Source organism: Jaculus jaculus, chromosome 16, assembly GCF_020740685.1.
Source record: "Jaculus jaculus isolate mJacJac1 chromosome 16, mJacJac1.mat.Y.cur, whole genome shotgun sequence".
Lineage (NCBI taxonomy): Eukaryota > Metazoa > Chordata > Mammalia > Rodentia > Dipodidae > Jaculus > Jaculus jaculus.
The window spans coordinates 69,027,992-69,046,011 of NC_059117.1; the positions used below are offsets into that span (position 1 = coordinate 69,027,992).

General features: G+C 42.4%; 1 protein-coding gene across 4 annotated transcripts in view; it reads left to right on the top strand.

Moving 5' to 3' along the window:
- Fhit (fragile histidine triad diadenosine triphosphatase) overlaps positions 1-18,020 on the top strand; it is a 1,635,415-nt gene that overhangs the window by 746,384 nt on the left and 871,011 nt on the right. For 3 of the 4 annotated variants that reach the window (XM_045135946.1, XM_045135948.1, XM_045135947.1), the window contains one exon: positions 4,075-4,194. In XM_045135946.1, the coding sequence (XP_044991881.1) occupies positions 4,092-4,194 (103 nt within the window). In that variant the 5' untranslated portion in view covers positions 4,075-4,091. Of the gene's footprint in view, positions 1-4,074; positions 4,195-4,281; positions 4,330-18,020 lie in introns of those variants that run through there. The other variant, XM_045135949.1, reaches the window with a different exon arrangement.

Genomic DNA, 18,020 nt, shown 5'->3' on the forward strand with positions numbered 1-18,020 from the left:
GGGATTACAGGTGTGCGCCACCACGCCTGGCTCTTATTTCACTCTTACGGAACAGAACGTCTCTGTGGATAACATTTCTGTTAGCATACAGAAAAGTCAGCCATTTCAGCTCAGTCTGCACAACATAGACTAGGCGAGTTTAATATGCCAGCTTCACTTCTGACACTAAAGTCAAGCCAACGTATTATACAGTCATGTGATGTAGAGTGGGTTAGGTTCATCACAAAATGGGAAGTTCTTTTTTAAAAATGTGTGTCACATGGCAAGAGATGCACAGTTGTGTTATTGATATAAAATACACATTTAACAAAATAAAATTTATTTTTTAAATGTTTCTTTTTGAGCGAGCGAGAGAGAGAGAGAGGGAGCAAAAGAGAATGGGCATGCTTGAGCCTCTAGTAACTGTGAATGAACTCCACACACGTGCACCACCCCTTGTGGATCTGGCTTACATGGATACTTGGGAATTGAACCTGAGTCCTTAGGCTTTGCAGGCAAATGTCTTAACTGCTAAACTGTATCTCTGGCCTCTAGTTTTGTTCATGGAATCAGGGGCTGGGGAGGTTGCTCAGTGGGTAAAGCCCTTGCTTCACAAGCCTGATGACATGAGTTCAGATCCCTAGGACCCACTTGAAGTGAGATGTGGAGATCTAGCCCCCACAGTCCCAGCCCAGTGAGAGAGGGTAGGTGCATGGAAGAGAATCATTTAGAAGCTCAGAGACCAGCTAGTCTTTTATTCCCAGTGGCAAAAAAAAAAGAGAGACCCTGCCTCAAGGTGGAAGAGAAGGACTGATACTTGAGGTTGACCTCTGACGTCTACACAAGCCAGGACACACACATGAGCACTCCCAAACGTGAGCATGCACACACACATTGAACCAGTGCTTAGTTAAAATAGATGAGTTGGTTTCCACCCAGCTTGGCACACTGGCCTTTTTTCTTTTTCTCTCTCCTTTTATAAATTTTAGAGATAGGAAGAGAGAGCAAGAGAGAGAGGAAAGGTAGAGAATTGGCATGCCAGGGCCTCAGCCATTGCAGTTGAACTCCAGATGCTTGCACCACCTAGTGGGTATGTGCAATCTTGCCCTCACCTCACCTTTGTGCGTCCGAATAACGTGGGCTAGGAGAGCAGAACCGGGGTCCTCAGGCTTCGCAGGCAAGTGTCTTAACTGCTCAGCCATCACTCCAGCCCTATGCTGGCTTTTACCTAAAGCTCACAGTGTTTGTTGATCTTAATGGGAAAAGTAAAAGTTTTAAATTCATTCATTTTAGTTGATGAACAAGACAATATTTATGCTACTAGTACTTTTCAGTCAATCACCAGACATCTGATCAGTACGGAAAGATGGAGAGATAACAAGTGGAAGAATTGGAAGGAGAGATAAAAGAATATTATTTCCCAGTGAAGTCATTTATATGGAAACCATTAGCAACAATGCTAGAGCTCAGCTTGATTGCTATTAGAGCACCATATGAAAATCAATAGCTTTCCTCTGTTTGGGGAATAACCAGTTATAAACTATGACATTAATAAGAAGCCATTTATAACAGTGACATAAACCAAGAGCTATCTAGGTTAAATCTAGGCTAGAATGCATAAAACACATAAGGGAAATTTAAAACTCTATTATAAGAGTTTTATGATGGCATTAAGCATCATAAATGCAGTGTTCATACATAAATGCCGTGTTCATATATGGCTTCATTGAATATTGTGAATATGACACGTTTTCCCCACCATTAAAACTTAAATCTAGTCCAATCAACTTCGAACTACAAATTCTTTTGAAGGGGCAGAGTTGAGTATAAATTTATATGGAGGAGTAAATAAAGAAAAAGATCCTTTCCCTACAAGGCATTAAGAAATATATGACAGGAGTTGGTAAACTGTCGCTCACATGCTAAATCCAGTCTGTGCCTGTTTTTGTAAATAAAGTTTTATTGGGACTCAGGCACCACATGGCTTCTCACAGGATGGGATGATAGAGTGTCGTAGTTAAGAGGGCTGCTGCGTCTGGCTCTTTACAAAAGATAGTTGAGCAGCTTCTGGTTTAGAGTGCCTGGCTAAGAATCCAAACAGAGAGGTGGGACTTGCTCCTATGTATATATGGAAACATTCCTGGGAATTGATGAAAAAAGATTGGCTCATAGAAGAAGAAAGATAGAACTAATTTCATGCTTCATATTCTAAGCCAAACTCCAAGGGAATCAATTCTTTTTTTTTTTTTTTCTTTAAATGAATGCCAGATGCTTTGTACCATCTTGTGAATCTGGCTTATGTGAGTACTGGGGAATTAAACTTGGGTCCTTTGGCTTCATAGGCAAGTGCCTTAAGCAATAAGCCCTCTCTCCAGCCCTGGGAATCAATTCCTGACTATGAAAAATCACAATATGCAGCTCACAGGAAAAAATATATAATTATTTGCGTCCTTATGGTAAGGAAAGATTTACCACCTGCAAATCACACAGTAAACTACAAAAAGAAAATTAGTGAATTTGATTATGTCAAAATGAGAGGGTTGTTTTGTTCGGAGGATGGAAAACAGAAAAAGTAAGAGAAGATAAAAAATGTAATTAGCATGCTGACGCTGGTCCAGGGAGTATGCTTGCCCACCTGGAGAACCATTGGCTAGTTGACTTGTCACAACCTTAGTGATGCTTCTTGTTTACAAGATGTAAACATTTTAAAAATCAAAATGTCATTGAGATATGCCTTCCCACGTTAGTTTTTTAACACTTGAATTCTGTCAAGGTCCAGCCCTGTGGATGCATGTATAGCTGATGACATTTGCATAGCTCTCACCGTCTCCTGTGTCTCTAGAAACAGTTGACATGTGGAATGACGGCGCATCTGTTGATGCGCTTTGTAAAACAGCTTTCCCTTTCTTAATGCGTTAGTCTTTTTCCATGCTACTCAGTTCTGTAGTGAGCTGCTCTTGAATTAAAAATAAATAAATAAATAGTTATCCAGGCAGGGTGTGTCTTAGTCATTTAGAAAGTCCCTTGGTCATGTGTACGCCTCACCTGATGGAAAAAACCACTCCCTAGTGTTTGGTAGGTCTCACTCATTGTAGCTGCCAAGTGCCACATCTCATGAGCGTCCCTTGTGTGCTGGTTAAGTGTCTCATTACTGTGACAAAACATTTACCATGAACAGGTTGAAGGGGGCAGATTTACTCGGATCAGGTTTATGAGGGTTCCGTCCATCTTCACACGGCTCCATGCGCCTGGTCGTGGGAGCAACCAGCTCTTCTCAAGTCACACGGAAACTAGCAACAGTGACCTGGGACGGCCCAGTGATCTGCTCCCTACACCAAGACCGAAAGTTTCTAGAACCTCCCCAAGTAGCACCTCCCTATGGGGACCAAGTACCCGTCACATGAGCCTAGTGAAGGCATTTTCCATTTAAATCACAACCTCCTCTTTGGGCTGCGCCCTCCCCACACCCGAAGGAGGACATGGAGACATTTGTGTCTCCTGATGCATCCGTGTCCACCAGGAACTGTCTCCATCTTCAACTGCATTTTGATCCCCATCCTCCTTGCTCGTTCATTTTGGAAATCTTGCTACAGTCGTTCTCGGGAAGTGCCTGTATGTCTTAGTGCTTGTAGGGAAGGTCAGACACTGCTTCTACTTGTGCCGCGTTGCTGTTGTGTAAACAAAAAGGCATTTAAGAATTAACAGGTTCATAATCAGTACTTTGCAATGAACTTCTCCAGCTTAGCAAAGATGGCAAAATGGATGGGTACAAGTAAGCGCGTGACACAGATAGACAGGCTCTGCTGGATCTGAGGTTTCCTTCTGAGACACCCCGAACTTAACTAGCCAAAGGCTGCTGCGTCGTTCACAGAAGCTTCCACTTGACAGCATACTGGATTGGGGAGCACTGGGGGAGAGGAGGTACCTGGAATTTGCCCGAGTGGATATTAGTGGGGAACACTTGGAAGTCACAACCTCTCTGCAGCTCAGAATCTGTAGTAATGGAATTACCTTCCTTCAAGTAGTATTTGAAGAGAATTTCTTTGTTCTTTGAATTTTACAAATACCCATCCCCTAAATTGTTTTCTCTTGCAGATATTACCTCTGCGACGATGTCATTCAGATTTGGCCAGCATCTCATCAAGCCCTCCGTGGTGTTTCTCAAAACAGAACTGTCTTTCGCCCTGGTGAACAGAAAACCTGTGGTACCAGGACGTATCCTTTTCTTGTAAAAGAGGAAAAGTAAACATTTGCACCCAACAAACCCAGTTAAGCACGGAATGTGCCTCCAGTGTTCGTTCATGAAAGGCCAGGTAGGAGTGAACCTCCCGTCCCCTTTGAAGAGACCAGGTAAGATGTGATTTCCATTTATTTTGGATCCAGTTTGTGGCACCGGTAATATACTTGACCAGTGTTGCAGAACATCGGAAAACAGTTGCTTAGCAACTGTGGGTTTGGAGGTGAATTTTTGTTTGATCTTTTCACTACCATAGTTGTGTAAATAAATAGGTGTTTCTAAAATTGCCCAATGAATATCATGGGCACGTTGTATTTATCTTATCTGTTGTGAATTTTAATGGAGGGTTAGGAGTTGGTTGGTGACTTTGTGCTGTGGGATTAAGGTATTACATGGGAATTTCAGACTGACCGCTTGTTTTCTTCTTGGAGATCTTTCAAGTTGAAAGTTTGAATTAAATGTATGCATTTCACATAGGTGTGATCTTTTTTATGTTGGGATTTGAAATGACGTTTTCTCATGGGGGGAGAAAACAACTCAGATTCTAGATGACTCTCGTGCTCAGTGCCGGTTTAATTATCTTTTTTCTGTTAGGAGTAGGAGGACATTTTCCAACTTTTACCCAGGGATTTATTCTCTTCTGTGTGGACGTTGTGACAATTGGCAAAATAGTTAGAGGAGTTATGGGATTGGAAGTATTTCTTATGATTGTGTATGTTTGGATTTTATTCAGTTTTAAAGAATTTTTTCCACTCCCAGTTTACTGTGCAAGGGCAACAATTATGAAATTCCATGTGTTAAGATCATAGATATTTCTGACACGGGTGCATCATTTGGCTTTGAATTGCATTACTTAGTATGTTTTCAAATATGTAAATATGTCAAGATATTTTTGGAGTAAGTTTTTCAGAAAACGGTTGAAAACTTAAAGAAAAACTTACCTTCCTAGTCATGTAACTATTAGCTGTTTGAAGGAAAAAGAAAAAAAAAATCATGTGCTAAAAAATCATTGTGATTCACTGATGGACTCCCAAAATAGTTGAGTCCAATTTTTAGCTAATCAATTTTGTAAATTGCAAAGATAGTGACCGAACAATAAAATAGTAAATAGTGGTATGCAATCATTTTCCTATCATTTCAAATTCTTCTTGTTAGTTTATGAAGATATAATTAAGTCTAAAACTTCATATTGAGAAACTGTATTCTCTATATAGAAGGAAAAAGACAAGCCACAATATTAAGACTTAATACCATGGCATAATTTTAAGTTATATTCAATTTTATGTTATCCACAAAGACCTTGAACTTCTTTGAGTAGCAGCACTTTCTTTCTTCATGTGATTATACTGTGTCTGTGTGGGTATTTTCCTTGGGGAAAGCTTTAGAGCAAAATGTCTATAATTGAGATGTCTAAAGAATAAAGTTTAAATGCCATTGCTCTCTATGTCCCAGTTTTAATTGACTTTTGCAAAGCAGTAAGGAAACTTGGGATGAAAATGTGATTTAGATAAACAAATCTTAATACCTTGGATTAAGAAAATGTAAGGTTATAGAGATGCTTTGCTTTTTAAGTGGTAAATAATGAAATAGACTTTGTTTAATGATTATTTTCACTTGTATCTTGCTAGTAACTTGATTTTTTTTCCCCTTGTGGTCTTTTTAACCAACTCTGAACATGTGATATTTATGAATTGCAGAATATCTCAGAGAAAGGTAGAAAGGTGTCTTTCTAGAGAAATTGCCCCAATAACTAGTGAGCTATTACTAAAAAATTAGAACCAGAAGTGAAATCTTTGAAACTAAAATGTGGCCAGTAATCATTTTTTTTAAAATTTTTGATTTGGTACATTATTGAATATTTCAGGATCTGATGTACTTTCAGTGAAAACAAGGCATTCTTAAAGTAATTTAGAGTTGGATGAAATTCCCATTATCACAGGCAAAAAGTTGATCCCTTTGTAATCAAATTTTTGAGAAAATTACTAGAGCTAGGATATATCCATGTGCTTGGAAAGTAGCCAGAAGGCCTCTCTTCCTCCTGAGGCTGATGCCAGTGGGAGCCAGACTGCTCTTAGTTCCTACACTCAGCAGGGCTGCCTTGCACCAACAGGGATGGCAGTGATCTCAGGGCCAGCAAGTAATGTGATGCGACACTCTTTCCTAGGTGATAATTTTGTAATTTTTTGAATTTTGTTTTACTTTGGAGACCCCGTTAAGTTGCAGATCTGGGAAGCATTTTACTAAGGCAATCATGTGTGTGCAGAATGCCATGGCCTCTTGTCTTGAGATTAGGGAACTGAATCTGGGCAGCTGTGTCTCACATTTTATAAAATGAATGGTGAGGCATCTGGAGTGGACTTTTTCCTTCTCTCGGCACTCGGTCTTGCCTGCCTGAGTCTAACCCTTTAGTAGAGATCACCTCACTTTCTGTAGCCTCCCTATTTCATAACTTTATCAACCTAATTGTAAAGATAAGCCTCATAATATCATCATATCATTTTTATGTCCCCTGGCAAACCACTAGTGTTTCACTTATATTTTTGAAGTAAAAAAAAGAAAATCAAAACTCCTTGGCATGCATGGTTTTTAAAAATTTCATTTATTTATTTGAGAGAGACAGAGAAAGAAATGCTCAGACTGAGAGTGACTATGGGCATGCCAGGAGCCCTTGCCACTACAAATGAACTCCATATGCATGCACCACTTTGTGCATTTGGCTTTATGTGGGTACTGGGGAATCAAACCCAGGCCTTCAGGCTTTGCAAGCAAGTTCCTTTAACCACTGAGCCCTCTCTCTTAGTCAGGCTTACATTTTGTTTAAAGGCATGTACTACTTTGCCTCAGTTTCTCGTCTTTCTAGATATGATGTAGATGTGCACAGTACTTGCCTTTTATCCTAACTCCTCTGTTATCCTCTCGCTTGATGTACTCCCTGTCCTTTTCATTTCTCCTAAGATGCTGTGACAGCTGTCCCTCCCTCTTTTTAAAAAATTTTTTTGTTTGTTTATTTTTATTTATTTGAGAGTGACAGAGATAGAGAGAGAAAGGGAGAGAGAGAGAAAGAGGCAGAAAGCAAGAGAGAGAATGGGTGCGCCAGGGCTTCCAGCCACTACAAACGAACTCCAGATGCGTGTGCCCCCTTGTGCATCTGGCTAACGTGGGTCCTGGGTAATAGAACCGGGGTTCTTAGGCTTCCCAGGCAAGCGCTTAACCGCTAAGCCATCTCTCCAGCCCTGCCCCTCCCTCTTAGGAAAGAAATTCTCCCTGACGTTTGATTCCTTCCTCACATGCTGATTTCTTGAGCACATTGTTTCTGGGCTCATTCTTGGTTCCACACGCCACGTAGCTTCTCCCAAGCTGCCACGTGTCAGGTCTCTCTACATCCCTGCCTGTGTGCACGGAGTCCCCCTTCCCTGTGCACGTGTGGACAGCCCTGCCCTTGGCCCCTTTTTCATACTATCTGAAAGTACTACAGGCAACTCAATGCTGAGTGACATTGACAACACCAAGAGCACATTAATGCTGTGGCAACGAATGGAATGGAAGCGTAGAGGTCTGCTGATACCATGCCTGTTCCCAAGGGCAAATGCCAAGTTGTGTCACTGTGTCATTGTAGTTTTCAGTACTCTGCCCCACCTATCTCTTCTCCTCTCTCCCTTGATGCCTTGTCAGCCACAGCTCTGTTTACAACGGTGTTGGGTCGGGTGGAGTGCTTCACTGAAGGCTTGTGGAGATGGGCGCTTCTCCGCTTCTGTCTCTGTACAAGTTCACCACTGGACAGTTGCATATGCTAAAGACAGGCTGTTAGTGATGCTCATAAAATGGAAGATTTTGTTTGACATACTTGGTTCATTCTCTATAGCAATGATATTCCGATGGCCTTTGGGGATGGGGCCAGTGGTGGGAGACTTGTAAATGTTATCTTTGAACCTGTGTCCTCAGTGACATGTCACCGCTCCCTCCAGATGCCTCTTTCTTTCTGATGTCTTTGCTCATTGATGTTTTGCTAGCTTTCATAGGAGGCAAGGAGCTGCCAAACAGGAGCTGAAGATATGCTTTTGAAGCAAAACGGCTTGATTCATTCTCAAAAGAGCCACTTCAATCTCTTCTTGTCGCTACCTAAAGCAAACACTTGTGTTCCTTGCCAGCAGTGCTTAAAGCTAAGGGAATCAGCTTTGGCCTTTGTGGCACAACAGTCTAGAAGAATATGTCAGAGCATCTTTAATCTATTAATTTCTCTTTATGGGGACATACTTCTCAGCAATTCTGGGTGAGAAAACAGAATTATTTTGGAGAGCACTACTTAAGAATTTTGCTGAGAACATTTTTCTCAATGTGTTTCAGCGCATCCCAGCCACTGTTCACCGTGTAAATAAGCCAACGCCATCATGGTTAATACTTCTCTTGCCCCTCCCCTCTGCTCCTGAGTTGAACATGAAAAATGAATCTGAGCATGAGTGGAATCCATTTGGTGACCGGGGCTTTTATTGTAAATAAAATCATTCATTTGTTATGTCCCGTTGTTTTCCGTGGACAGTGTATTGATCTTCAGCTTGTTCTGCAGAATAGCACACAGAGCTCTGACACAGGGTGACATGACAGTGTTTATAGATGGCTGGATTGTGGTGTGCCATGACAGAGACAAACCTTCCTTCCTAGCCATGCCAGATTATACAGACCATTTGTCAACATTTTATTGAATCAGTTATGAAAAAGAACAGATTTTCCCCCCAATAAGAGCATCCCACTCAGAATGTTATCAGAGCCAAACGTTAGGATGATGCATGGGGGACAGCCTCCCAAAGCATATTTGTGAAGAATTAGACTGGGTAACTGACGGCACATTTCTGCTGACGCGTTACAAACAAAAAGTTTGTTGCAATGGAAACTGTGCTACAAATTCAGCCTAGGACTTTGGGGAGGTGGCTCAGAGGGTAAGAGCTCTCACGGTGCAAGCATGGAGGGCCTGAGAGGCCCTCCGTTCAATTCCCCAACAACCCATACAAGGAGGTTGGCATGGGCACATAGGCCTGTGAGCCCAGTCCTGTGAGGAGTGCAGACGAGAGAATCACTGGGACCATCTGACTGAAAACAGTGAGATCCCATCTCAAGAAAGCAAGTGGATGAGTGATACATGGCCAATGTTATCTTATGGTCTCTGCATGTATGCATGGAGCCTCTATGTCTACACGTGTGCATATAACACATTCACACCCGTATGCACATTTCAGCCTCAACAGATAGGAGAGAAAGTGGTTTAAATGGCCACTTTCTCTGTGATGTCTCCTTGGCCTCTGGAGATGTGCTACAGGTGGTTCGGCTCAAGCTAGGGAGTCAGCTTTTCTTGAGAAAACTGGGTTCCCGAATTTTTATTGCCATATGAAAAAAAAAAATACAAGTTCCTCAACCAAGAGTGAGAGCAGATTGGATTACAGGGGATAAACTTAGTTAATTGAGAGCCTCTCTGGTGGGTTGCTAGCCTGACCCCCTGCTCCAGGGAGATGATGGCAAGACACTGAGACACTCAAAACCCATCAAACCAGAAATCCAGAGGTTTCAGAGAGCTCAACACTAAAGTAGACTTATAACACACCTGCCAAAGCTCAGGGAATATTGTGGAAGGAGGGTTGAAAAGGGTGTAAGAACCACCGAGTGGAAAGGTGTACCCTGAGGCACTGTCCCTCCCCCACCCGCAGAGAGGGACTGATGCATTTGTAACCCAAGGTGAATACTGCAACCCCAGTGAGAAGGACCCTCAGTGGAAGGGGCCAGGGAGAGGGGATATAAGAGAATAACAAGGAGAAGGGGACCGATACAATTTGTTCATACAGTAAAGTGTATAATTAATATTTAAAAAATAAAGAAAACTCTGACAAATGTGTTTTAATACAAGATGTTACCTTCCAAATGAAAAATGTTAACTTTCCTGGTTTCAGACCATTTCCCATATTGAATACTCCTGAAATAACTGAAAAAATAATAAAAATAGCTCCAGTACTTAACAGTGATTCTTACAGAAGATGCTATAGATAAAAGTGCCCTTTGAGTCGTTCCATAAAAATCAGAAATATTTGTCACTTCCTGAGTGGGTTATAATCTTGTGAATTCCTTTAATTGTTCAGGAAGCCACAGTTATTAGTGATCTGATGATATTTCACTTCTCAAAAACCATCTTTTTAAAACCTTCCTGTACAAATAAAATGAGCATAAGCACTGTTTTAACATCTTTATTGCTAAAGATAGAATTGTGATCTTGAAATTGCCTCCAGCACATGCCTTTGCTCTGCTCTGTGTATACATGCTGTGGACTCGCGCCCCTGAAGAGATCTTCAGCGTGATCTTGCTGGTTGTCCTGTGGCCATATTTTAAAAAATGTTTATTTGCAAGAGGAGAGGGAATCATGGACACACCAGGGCCTCCTGCCACTGCCAAGGAACTCCAGATGCATGTGCCACTTTGTGCTTCTTGCTTATGTGGGTACTGGGACATGGAACCCAGGCTTTTAGGCTTTGCAAGCAAGCACCTTTAGCGACTGAGCCATCTTCCCATCCCATATGTATACACATATATATGCACATACACACATGCTGCAGTGAGGTTCACATTGCTGGTAGAAATCACCCAACCAAGAGCAGCTTCTGGGAAAAAGAGATTTATTTTGGCTTATAGGCTTGAGGGGAAGCTCCATGATAGCAGGGAAAATGATGGCATGAGCAGAGGGTGGACATCACCCCATGGCTAACATAAGGTGGACCACAGTAGCAGGAGAGTTTGCCAAACACTGGCATGGGAAACTGGCTATAACACCCATAAGCCCGCCCCCAACAATACACTCCCTCCAGGAGACGTTAATTCCCAAATCTCCATCAACTGGGAACCTAGCATTCAGACCATCTAAGTTTATGGGGGACACCTGACTCAAACCACCACAACACACAAATATACATTTGGCAGATTATTCCATTAAAAGATGTGTATGTGGCAGTGATTGATCAATTGGTGCTTTCTTTTTCCTCTTTCTGGAGGAAAGAGTTCCACAGACGTCCTCGGGCTGTTAGATTATCACACAGTGACCATCAGCAGGACCTCCCTATGGCACTGGGTAGTGGGACAAAGGAAATTCTTAGATGATGTCACCATTCTCTCTGCTCACCAGTATCTGCTTTCAGTGTCTACAATGCCCCACAGAGGTGCCTGTCCATCTCTATTAGGGGACAAACCTTGTGTGACTGTCATCCTGCTTGACTTGTTATCCAGGAAGTGACTGCATAGAAAGCAACTGCTTCTTGCCAAGTGCTGGCTCATGAGGTGATGGGAACTGATAATGTTGAGGGTTGCATCGTGAGAGCATGTGGCGTTTGCAGGAACTATTAGTCACAGAGCTGGGGGAAATGAAGGAAGTCTTTCTCACCCCACCCATTCTCTTCCAAGTTCACTTTTTGTTCCTAGAGCTGAAACTTGCATTTTTCTTTCAGCATACAAAGAATAGTGGCTTGGTGTAGAAGGAATTTAATAGGTATTATATATGTGTGCCGAGAAGGTCTGAGAATGAAGAGAAAAATCAGCGGACTGTATGCCTGAAGCATGCTCAAATTGGTCTCAAGACCTCATATTGGTGGATTCCTGTTCAGTCCTGAATCTTCCTCTTTAGTCTCTGCCCACTGTTCACTGCCCGCTCCCTGGTGAGCTTGCCTGTACACGTGGTAGCCTGTCTGGGTGCCTAACGGTCTCACTTTGCTTGTCTTTCCTTGACCCTGACTTCTCCATGACGGGATTTATCACATAGCTTTAGACCTTGCTGTAAGTGGATCTGGCCTGACCCGGATACGCACTGGAGGAGAAAACTTCACCTGGCTTTTCAACTGGGGATTTGGGTGGATGTATTTCTTTAGCACTGCATAAAGGCCGTAGAATCCCCTTTCATAAGCAGAAAGCGATACCTTTACAAACTGCCGATCTGCACTCAGTTGTCTTAATGGGTGTGTGTGTACAAGGGAGGAGGGCAGCCTGATGCTCTCCACCGTGCTCCAGCAAAGGGTACAGTGGCCATTAAATGGACCCCAGTGACCCCTCAGACAGTTCTCATATTCACTGGTTACACGGATATCCTCTGATGTGACATGGTGTTCCACACTTCCGTTTTATTTCCATGTGTGACTTTCTCAGCTAGCTTTCACCTGTCATGGCTGATGACCGCTGAACTCTGCTCTTCATATTCTAAGCATATTTTCGACCCGCCTTCCATGCAAGACATGAGGTTACAAAGAACAGAGAGCGCCTGGTTGTGGTGCTGCCAGCCTTGCGCTTGGAAAGGAACATAATTAGGAGTAATGAATGGAATAATACATCATTATTCATAAGAAATGTCACACAATTGACTCAAATAATGCAAAATATATGCTGTTTTCCATTTGGCCTGAAAATAAATTCAGTAGGCAGTTAATGTTTATCCTATATTTTCATACACATAGCAAAACTGTTAAACTCTGCTGAGGGAATATACGTGGAGATTCTGGAACAGTCAAGTGACTTTCTTCTCCCAACTGAGCCTTGTGTGTATTACTTATTTGTTATCTATTATATATACATAATTTGTATATACTCAACTGTTATAATTAGCATAACTAATTTATATTGCAAATTAATGATCTAATTTATTTTCCTAGCCCTCATTTCCTTCCTCAAGCTAATTGACTGAAAAAATAACTATAAATTAGCAAATAGCTCTTGGACACAAATATTAAACTGGCCTTATCCTAAAGGAGTCTCTAAAATCTTAGGTATCTGGGACTGGAGAGATGGCTCAGTCTTTTTCAGATGCTTGCCTGCAAAGCCTTACAACCTGAGTTCAATTCCCCAGTAACCACATAAAGCCAGATGCACAGAGTGACACATGTATCTGGAGCTCATTTGCAGCGGCAGGAGGCCCCAGCACGCTGATTCTGTCTCTTCTCTTTCTCTCAAATATTTAAAGAAAAAATCGATAGCAGAACGAGTCTTGCAGTCTAAGCTGTTTTTCTGGAATTTCTGTGGCAGCTCTGGTCGTCGTGGGTCCTGCTTTGGCTTCTGTGTACCTACACCTGGGAGGATAGGGTGTGGGCGACTGTCTCTGAGGCAGGGGGATTATACTGAACGGTGAGTGTGGCGTACACTGCTGACTGCTATTTCTGATATTCGTGAGAGTTCTGTTTCAAAAGACAGCAATCCTCTAACCTCTGCTCCATGGGGAGGTCTGCAGGGTCCATGGGAGGAGGCAAAGAGGTGAAAAACAGCACTTGGGGCCAAGTAGTCTAGAAGAACTGCAGTCTTTTAGTAACAGGAGGGGGCATGCTATTGTGCCAGGAAGAGCTAATCTTAGAAAAATGAATGTTCATGGAGGAAGCTGACATTAGAGAGAGAGAGAGAGAGAGAGAGAATGAACTTGCCAGGGGCCTCCAGCCATTGCAAATGAACTCCAGATGCATGTGCCCCCTTGTGCATCTGGCTTCTGTGGGTTCTGGAGAATCGAACCGGGATCCTTTGGCTTTGCAGGCAAACACCTTAGATGCTAAGCCATCTCTCCAGACCCAGAAACTGCCATTTTTATCTCTGAGATCTGGGATGCTGTTTGATAGTGGACACCATTGAATGCCACATAGTATAGATTTTAGTGAATTAAACATTTTCTTTTAATTTTTTAAAGTTTTATTTATTTATTTGAGAAAGAGAGAGAGAGAAGATGAAATTACAGAGAATGGGCACACCAGGCCCTCCAGCCACTGCAAATGAACTCCAGACACATCTGCCACCTTGTGCATCTGACTCTACTTGGGTCCTGGGGAATCAAACCTGGGTCCTATGGCTTTGCAGGCAAACACCTTAACCAGTAAGCCATCTTTCCAGCCATGGTGAGGAATTAAAACAGCACAATTTTTTCTTTCCTTTTTTAACATGTGTGTATGTTTGTGCTGTGTGCCTACATGTGTGTGGCTTGTGTGTGCATGCATGTGTGCGTGCATTTGCATGTGTGGATCTCTTAAGTTTTCTCTTTCCTGGTAGGTTTTGAGATGACTGTGTTATCAGGAGATCATTTCATCGTCAAGATTGATTTCCAGTTCAAGAGCTTTGTTGGAACTATGATTAATTTGTTGAATGCTAATGCTTTAAAAAGTCAACCATGGTATTCTTCCATTTACCAAGATAACTGCTTTAATAGTTGTTAAGTAAGATGCATCAGGATGAAAGAACATATCATCAGGAATTACAGTGCAGTCTTTATCTAGTGTTTCACGTGCAGAATCTAGAAGGGTACTTTGGACTTTCTTTTTAGGGACTGAGGCCCCTTGATACATCACATGTCCCCCGTGGCCTCATGTGCTTTGAATTCTTGGTCCTCAGTTGATGAAATGTGGGAGGCGGAGGCTTGCTGGAGGAGGTGTGTCACTGGGGGTGGACCCTGAGGTTTACCAGCCTGGCTTGCCAGCTGCTTTGGGAAGATGTGCTGATGCACAGTGTCTGTTCTCCCATCTTTTCCCTGCCAGTATGAGACTCCCCCTCAAGACAGTAAGGTAAACACAGGGGGAACTACAACATCCAGAGATTTCAATTTCCATCGTATTTGCAGCATTGTGATGATGGAAATTCAGGAGTTGTACAGAAATCGAGAAATACTGCCTATACCATGGGATGAGAAGGCCGGACCTGCACCAGTCAGCTGACGATAATTGGGGACCCATACGCCCCAGCCCCATTCCACTGAGAAGCAACAACATACGCAGTTGTGCACATTGATCACTCCTCCATGGTCCTAACTCTGCAAGGGGACAAACAGGGAGGGCGAAGGGAGAGGGTGGAGTGAGCGCTGCAGATCTGCCGGGCTCTGTGGTCTGAGTGACTTGTTCTCTTGTTGATCTTGAGCTTGATCTTGTTCTCTCATTGGACACCACTGAAGCTGCAGACCCCGCGGGTTTGTAAGGGCGCCCACCTCAGGAGGGTGCTCGGGTGGTTACACTAAAGGGGCGTGAATGTCAGAGGAGCTCTGGAGTGTTGGCGCCACAAGCCTGCGTGCATATGCGCCGGGCCACCTAGAGTGCTTTCCTCTCTGAAGTGGATGTTTCGGACGCCTGGGTCCTTTCATGGATGGAGTCTTCAAAACAGAGTGGTAGAGAAGCATGAGGGAGCCTTTCTAGAAAAAAGTACTTTGGTGGGTTTATCTCCTCCCTCATGCAGAGACTGGCATATTTACAAGGACTTCAGAAAATGGGACTTACCTTAGCCTGAGTAACTGTGAGAAACTGGTAGAAAGCTTTAAGTGGTTAGATTTGCTTTTTTTTTTTTTTTAATTACTATTTGCAAGCAAAAAAAGAGAAGACACAGAGAGAATAGCATAGCAGAGCCTCCAGCCACTAGAAATGAACTCCAGATGCATGTGCCACCTTGTGCATCTGACTTTATGAGGGTACTGGGGAATTGAACCCAGGGTGTTAGACTTTACAGGCGAGTGCCTTAACTGCTGAGCCATCTCTCCAGCTCTAAGTTTGCTTCTTAAACCTTTTGTTAGGCGGGGCATAGTATTTTAATCTGAGGCTAGAAACTTAAGTGGAAAGACTTGACATGAGGGAAAGTGATAGCAATGTTGTAAATTCTGCCCCGGGTATAGTGGAAGGGCCAGAAAGAGATTCAATATAGCATGGCCTAGCAAAGTAATGATAATACCACAGTAGTACATTCTTGCCTCAGCCATCTCCACTATTTCTTCTGATTATAATATGACCATGTGGAGCTGGAGAAATGGCTCAGCGGTTAAGGCACTTGCCTGCAAAGCTGAGGGACTGAGGGACTTGGGTTCCATTCCCCAGTACCTACGTAAAGCCAGATACCAGGAGTCTGTTTGCAGTGGCTAAAGACCCTGGCATGCTCATCCTCTCTCTCTCCCACAAGTAGATATGACAATGTGGCCTCACCTTCCAAGGTATATATACCATTGCTTTCACAGCTCCTTCATATCTTACAAAAACTGAAACCCAATTTTAAACAACTCATTTAAACATGGCATTGAAATACCACTTGTTAATAAACCTACACATTTCTGGGAATGTGATGTTCTGTGAATGCTTTTATTTTAAGAGGAATTGTTAAAAAATTTACTGCTTGTAAGTAATCTCTGGCTAGTGGAGGTATGAATATTCCCAACACTGACTTGCTTTGCCAAGAAGTGGTCACGCATGAAACCCTGAGGGGCTTTCGCTTAGGGTTGGTGCTTGTTGGTTAATGTGCCTCCCCCCTCCCACACCGCCCTGAAAAACGACCCTGCACCACCAAGCTTGTGTCTTTCTCTTTGAAATGATTTTAATGGATTTTTTTTTTAAGTGAGGCATCTCAGCGTGGTCCCCGGGGCTGCGAGACACTAAGCGTTCACTGTGAGCCACAGGCATTCATGCTGATGCGGCGGCCGGTGAGTGCTGGACAGGCTCGGGCCAGTTCTTCTAGCTGTCTGGACTAACCCTTCTCTCAGATGCTTGCAAGTGAAGCGACGCCTTTTTCACTCTCCCCGCAGTTCAACCTGCTGGTCTGTAGGTATACTGTACTTCCAATGTAGTCATGGTACTGCCGAGATGCCGAGAAGGGACTATATGTATTCAAAGTACTTGGCATTCATTTCTAAAATAATTTTTATTTATTTATTTGAGAGAGAGATGGAGAGTGGGCGTGGGCATACTGGGCCCTCCTGTCACTACAAACTAACTGCATGCACATGTACCACTTGGTGCATCTGGCTTGATGTAGGTACTGGGGAATAGAACCCAGGCCTTCAGGTTTTGCAGGCAAGCCTCTTTAACCACTGAGCAGTCTCCCCAATCATATTGGATATTTCCATTTTATTGTTTTTAAATTGTATTTATTTATTTATGAGAGAGAGAGAGAGTCAGAGATAGGGAGAGAGACAGAGAATGGGCATGCCAGGGGCTTCCAGCTACTGCAAACCAACTCCTGATGCATGCACCACCTTGTGCATCTGGTGTATGTGTGTCTTAGGGAATCAAACCTGGGTCTTTTGGCTTTGCAGCAAGCGCCTTAACTGCTCAGCCATCCCTCCAGCCTCATATTTGATGTTTTCAATAGGAACTACTAACTAGCTAATGAGTTTCTTAACAAAAATAAATATTTTATTTAAAGTATGCCTTTATAAAAAACAATTTATATCAAATTTGCATACTTTAAATATCACATTTTCCCCTACTTATTACAACACCTATCCATTATATAAAATAGTGTCTATAATCTCGTTAACTAGAAATAACATTTGATGAAATTTCATTTTATTTTTGGCAGTTTTATATTTCTCTAGATAAGAGACATAATCTGATTTTAACCTATTTCATTGGTAACATCTTTTGATATTTTAATAAGTACTTAAAAGAGATTCTAATGACAGTGTAATATTGTACCTTGTGGATCTATGGTAATTTATTACTTCTAACTTTTCAGCCTATGTATAATGAATACTTTGCTATTTGATCTTTTGTTGTAATTCTGGTACTTTTCTTAAATTGGAATCATTTGTTTGCTCAAGTGTGATGATGTTGAATTTGACAAATATCCATGTAATCATTTTGATCAGCTATGTGGAGGGTCTGTACCTCACCGAACTCTTGTAACCCCTTGACAAGTTGATGTATGTTACACATCTCATTGTTCCCACCTGTATTATTCAATTGCTAGCAAACTTTTTAATGTTTTTATGAATTTCTTTTTGGTATATTGCTTTTTAAAGTCTTTGGCTACATTTTCTCTCTCTTTTTTTCCCTCAGCTTATTAGGGATCT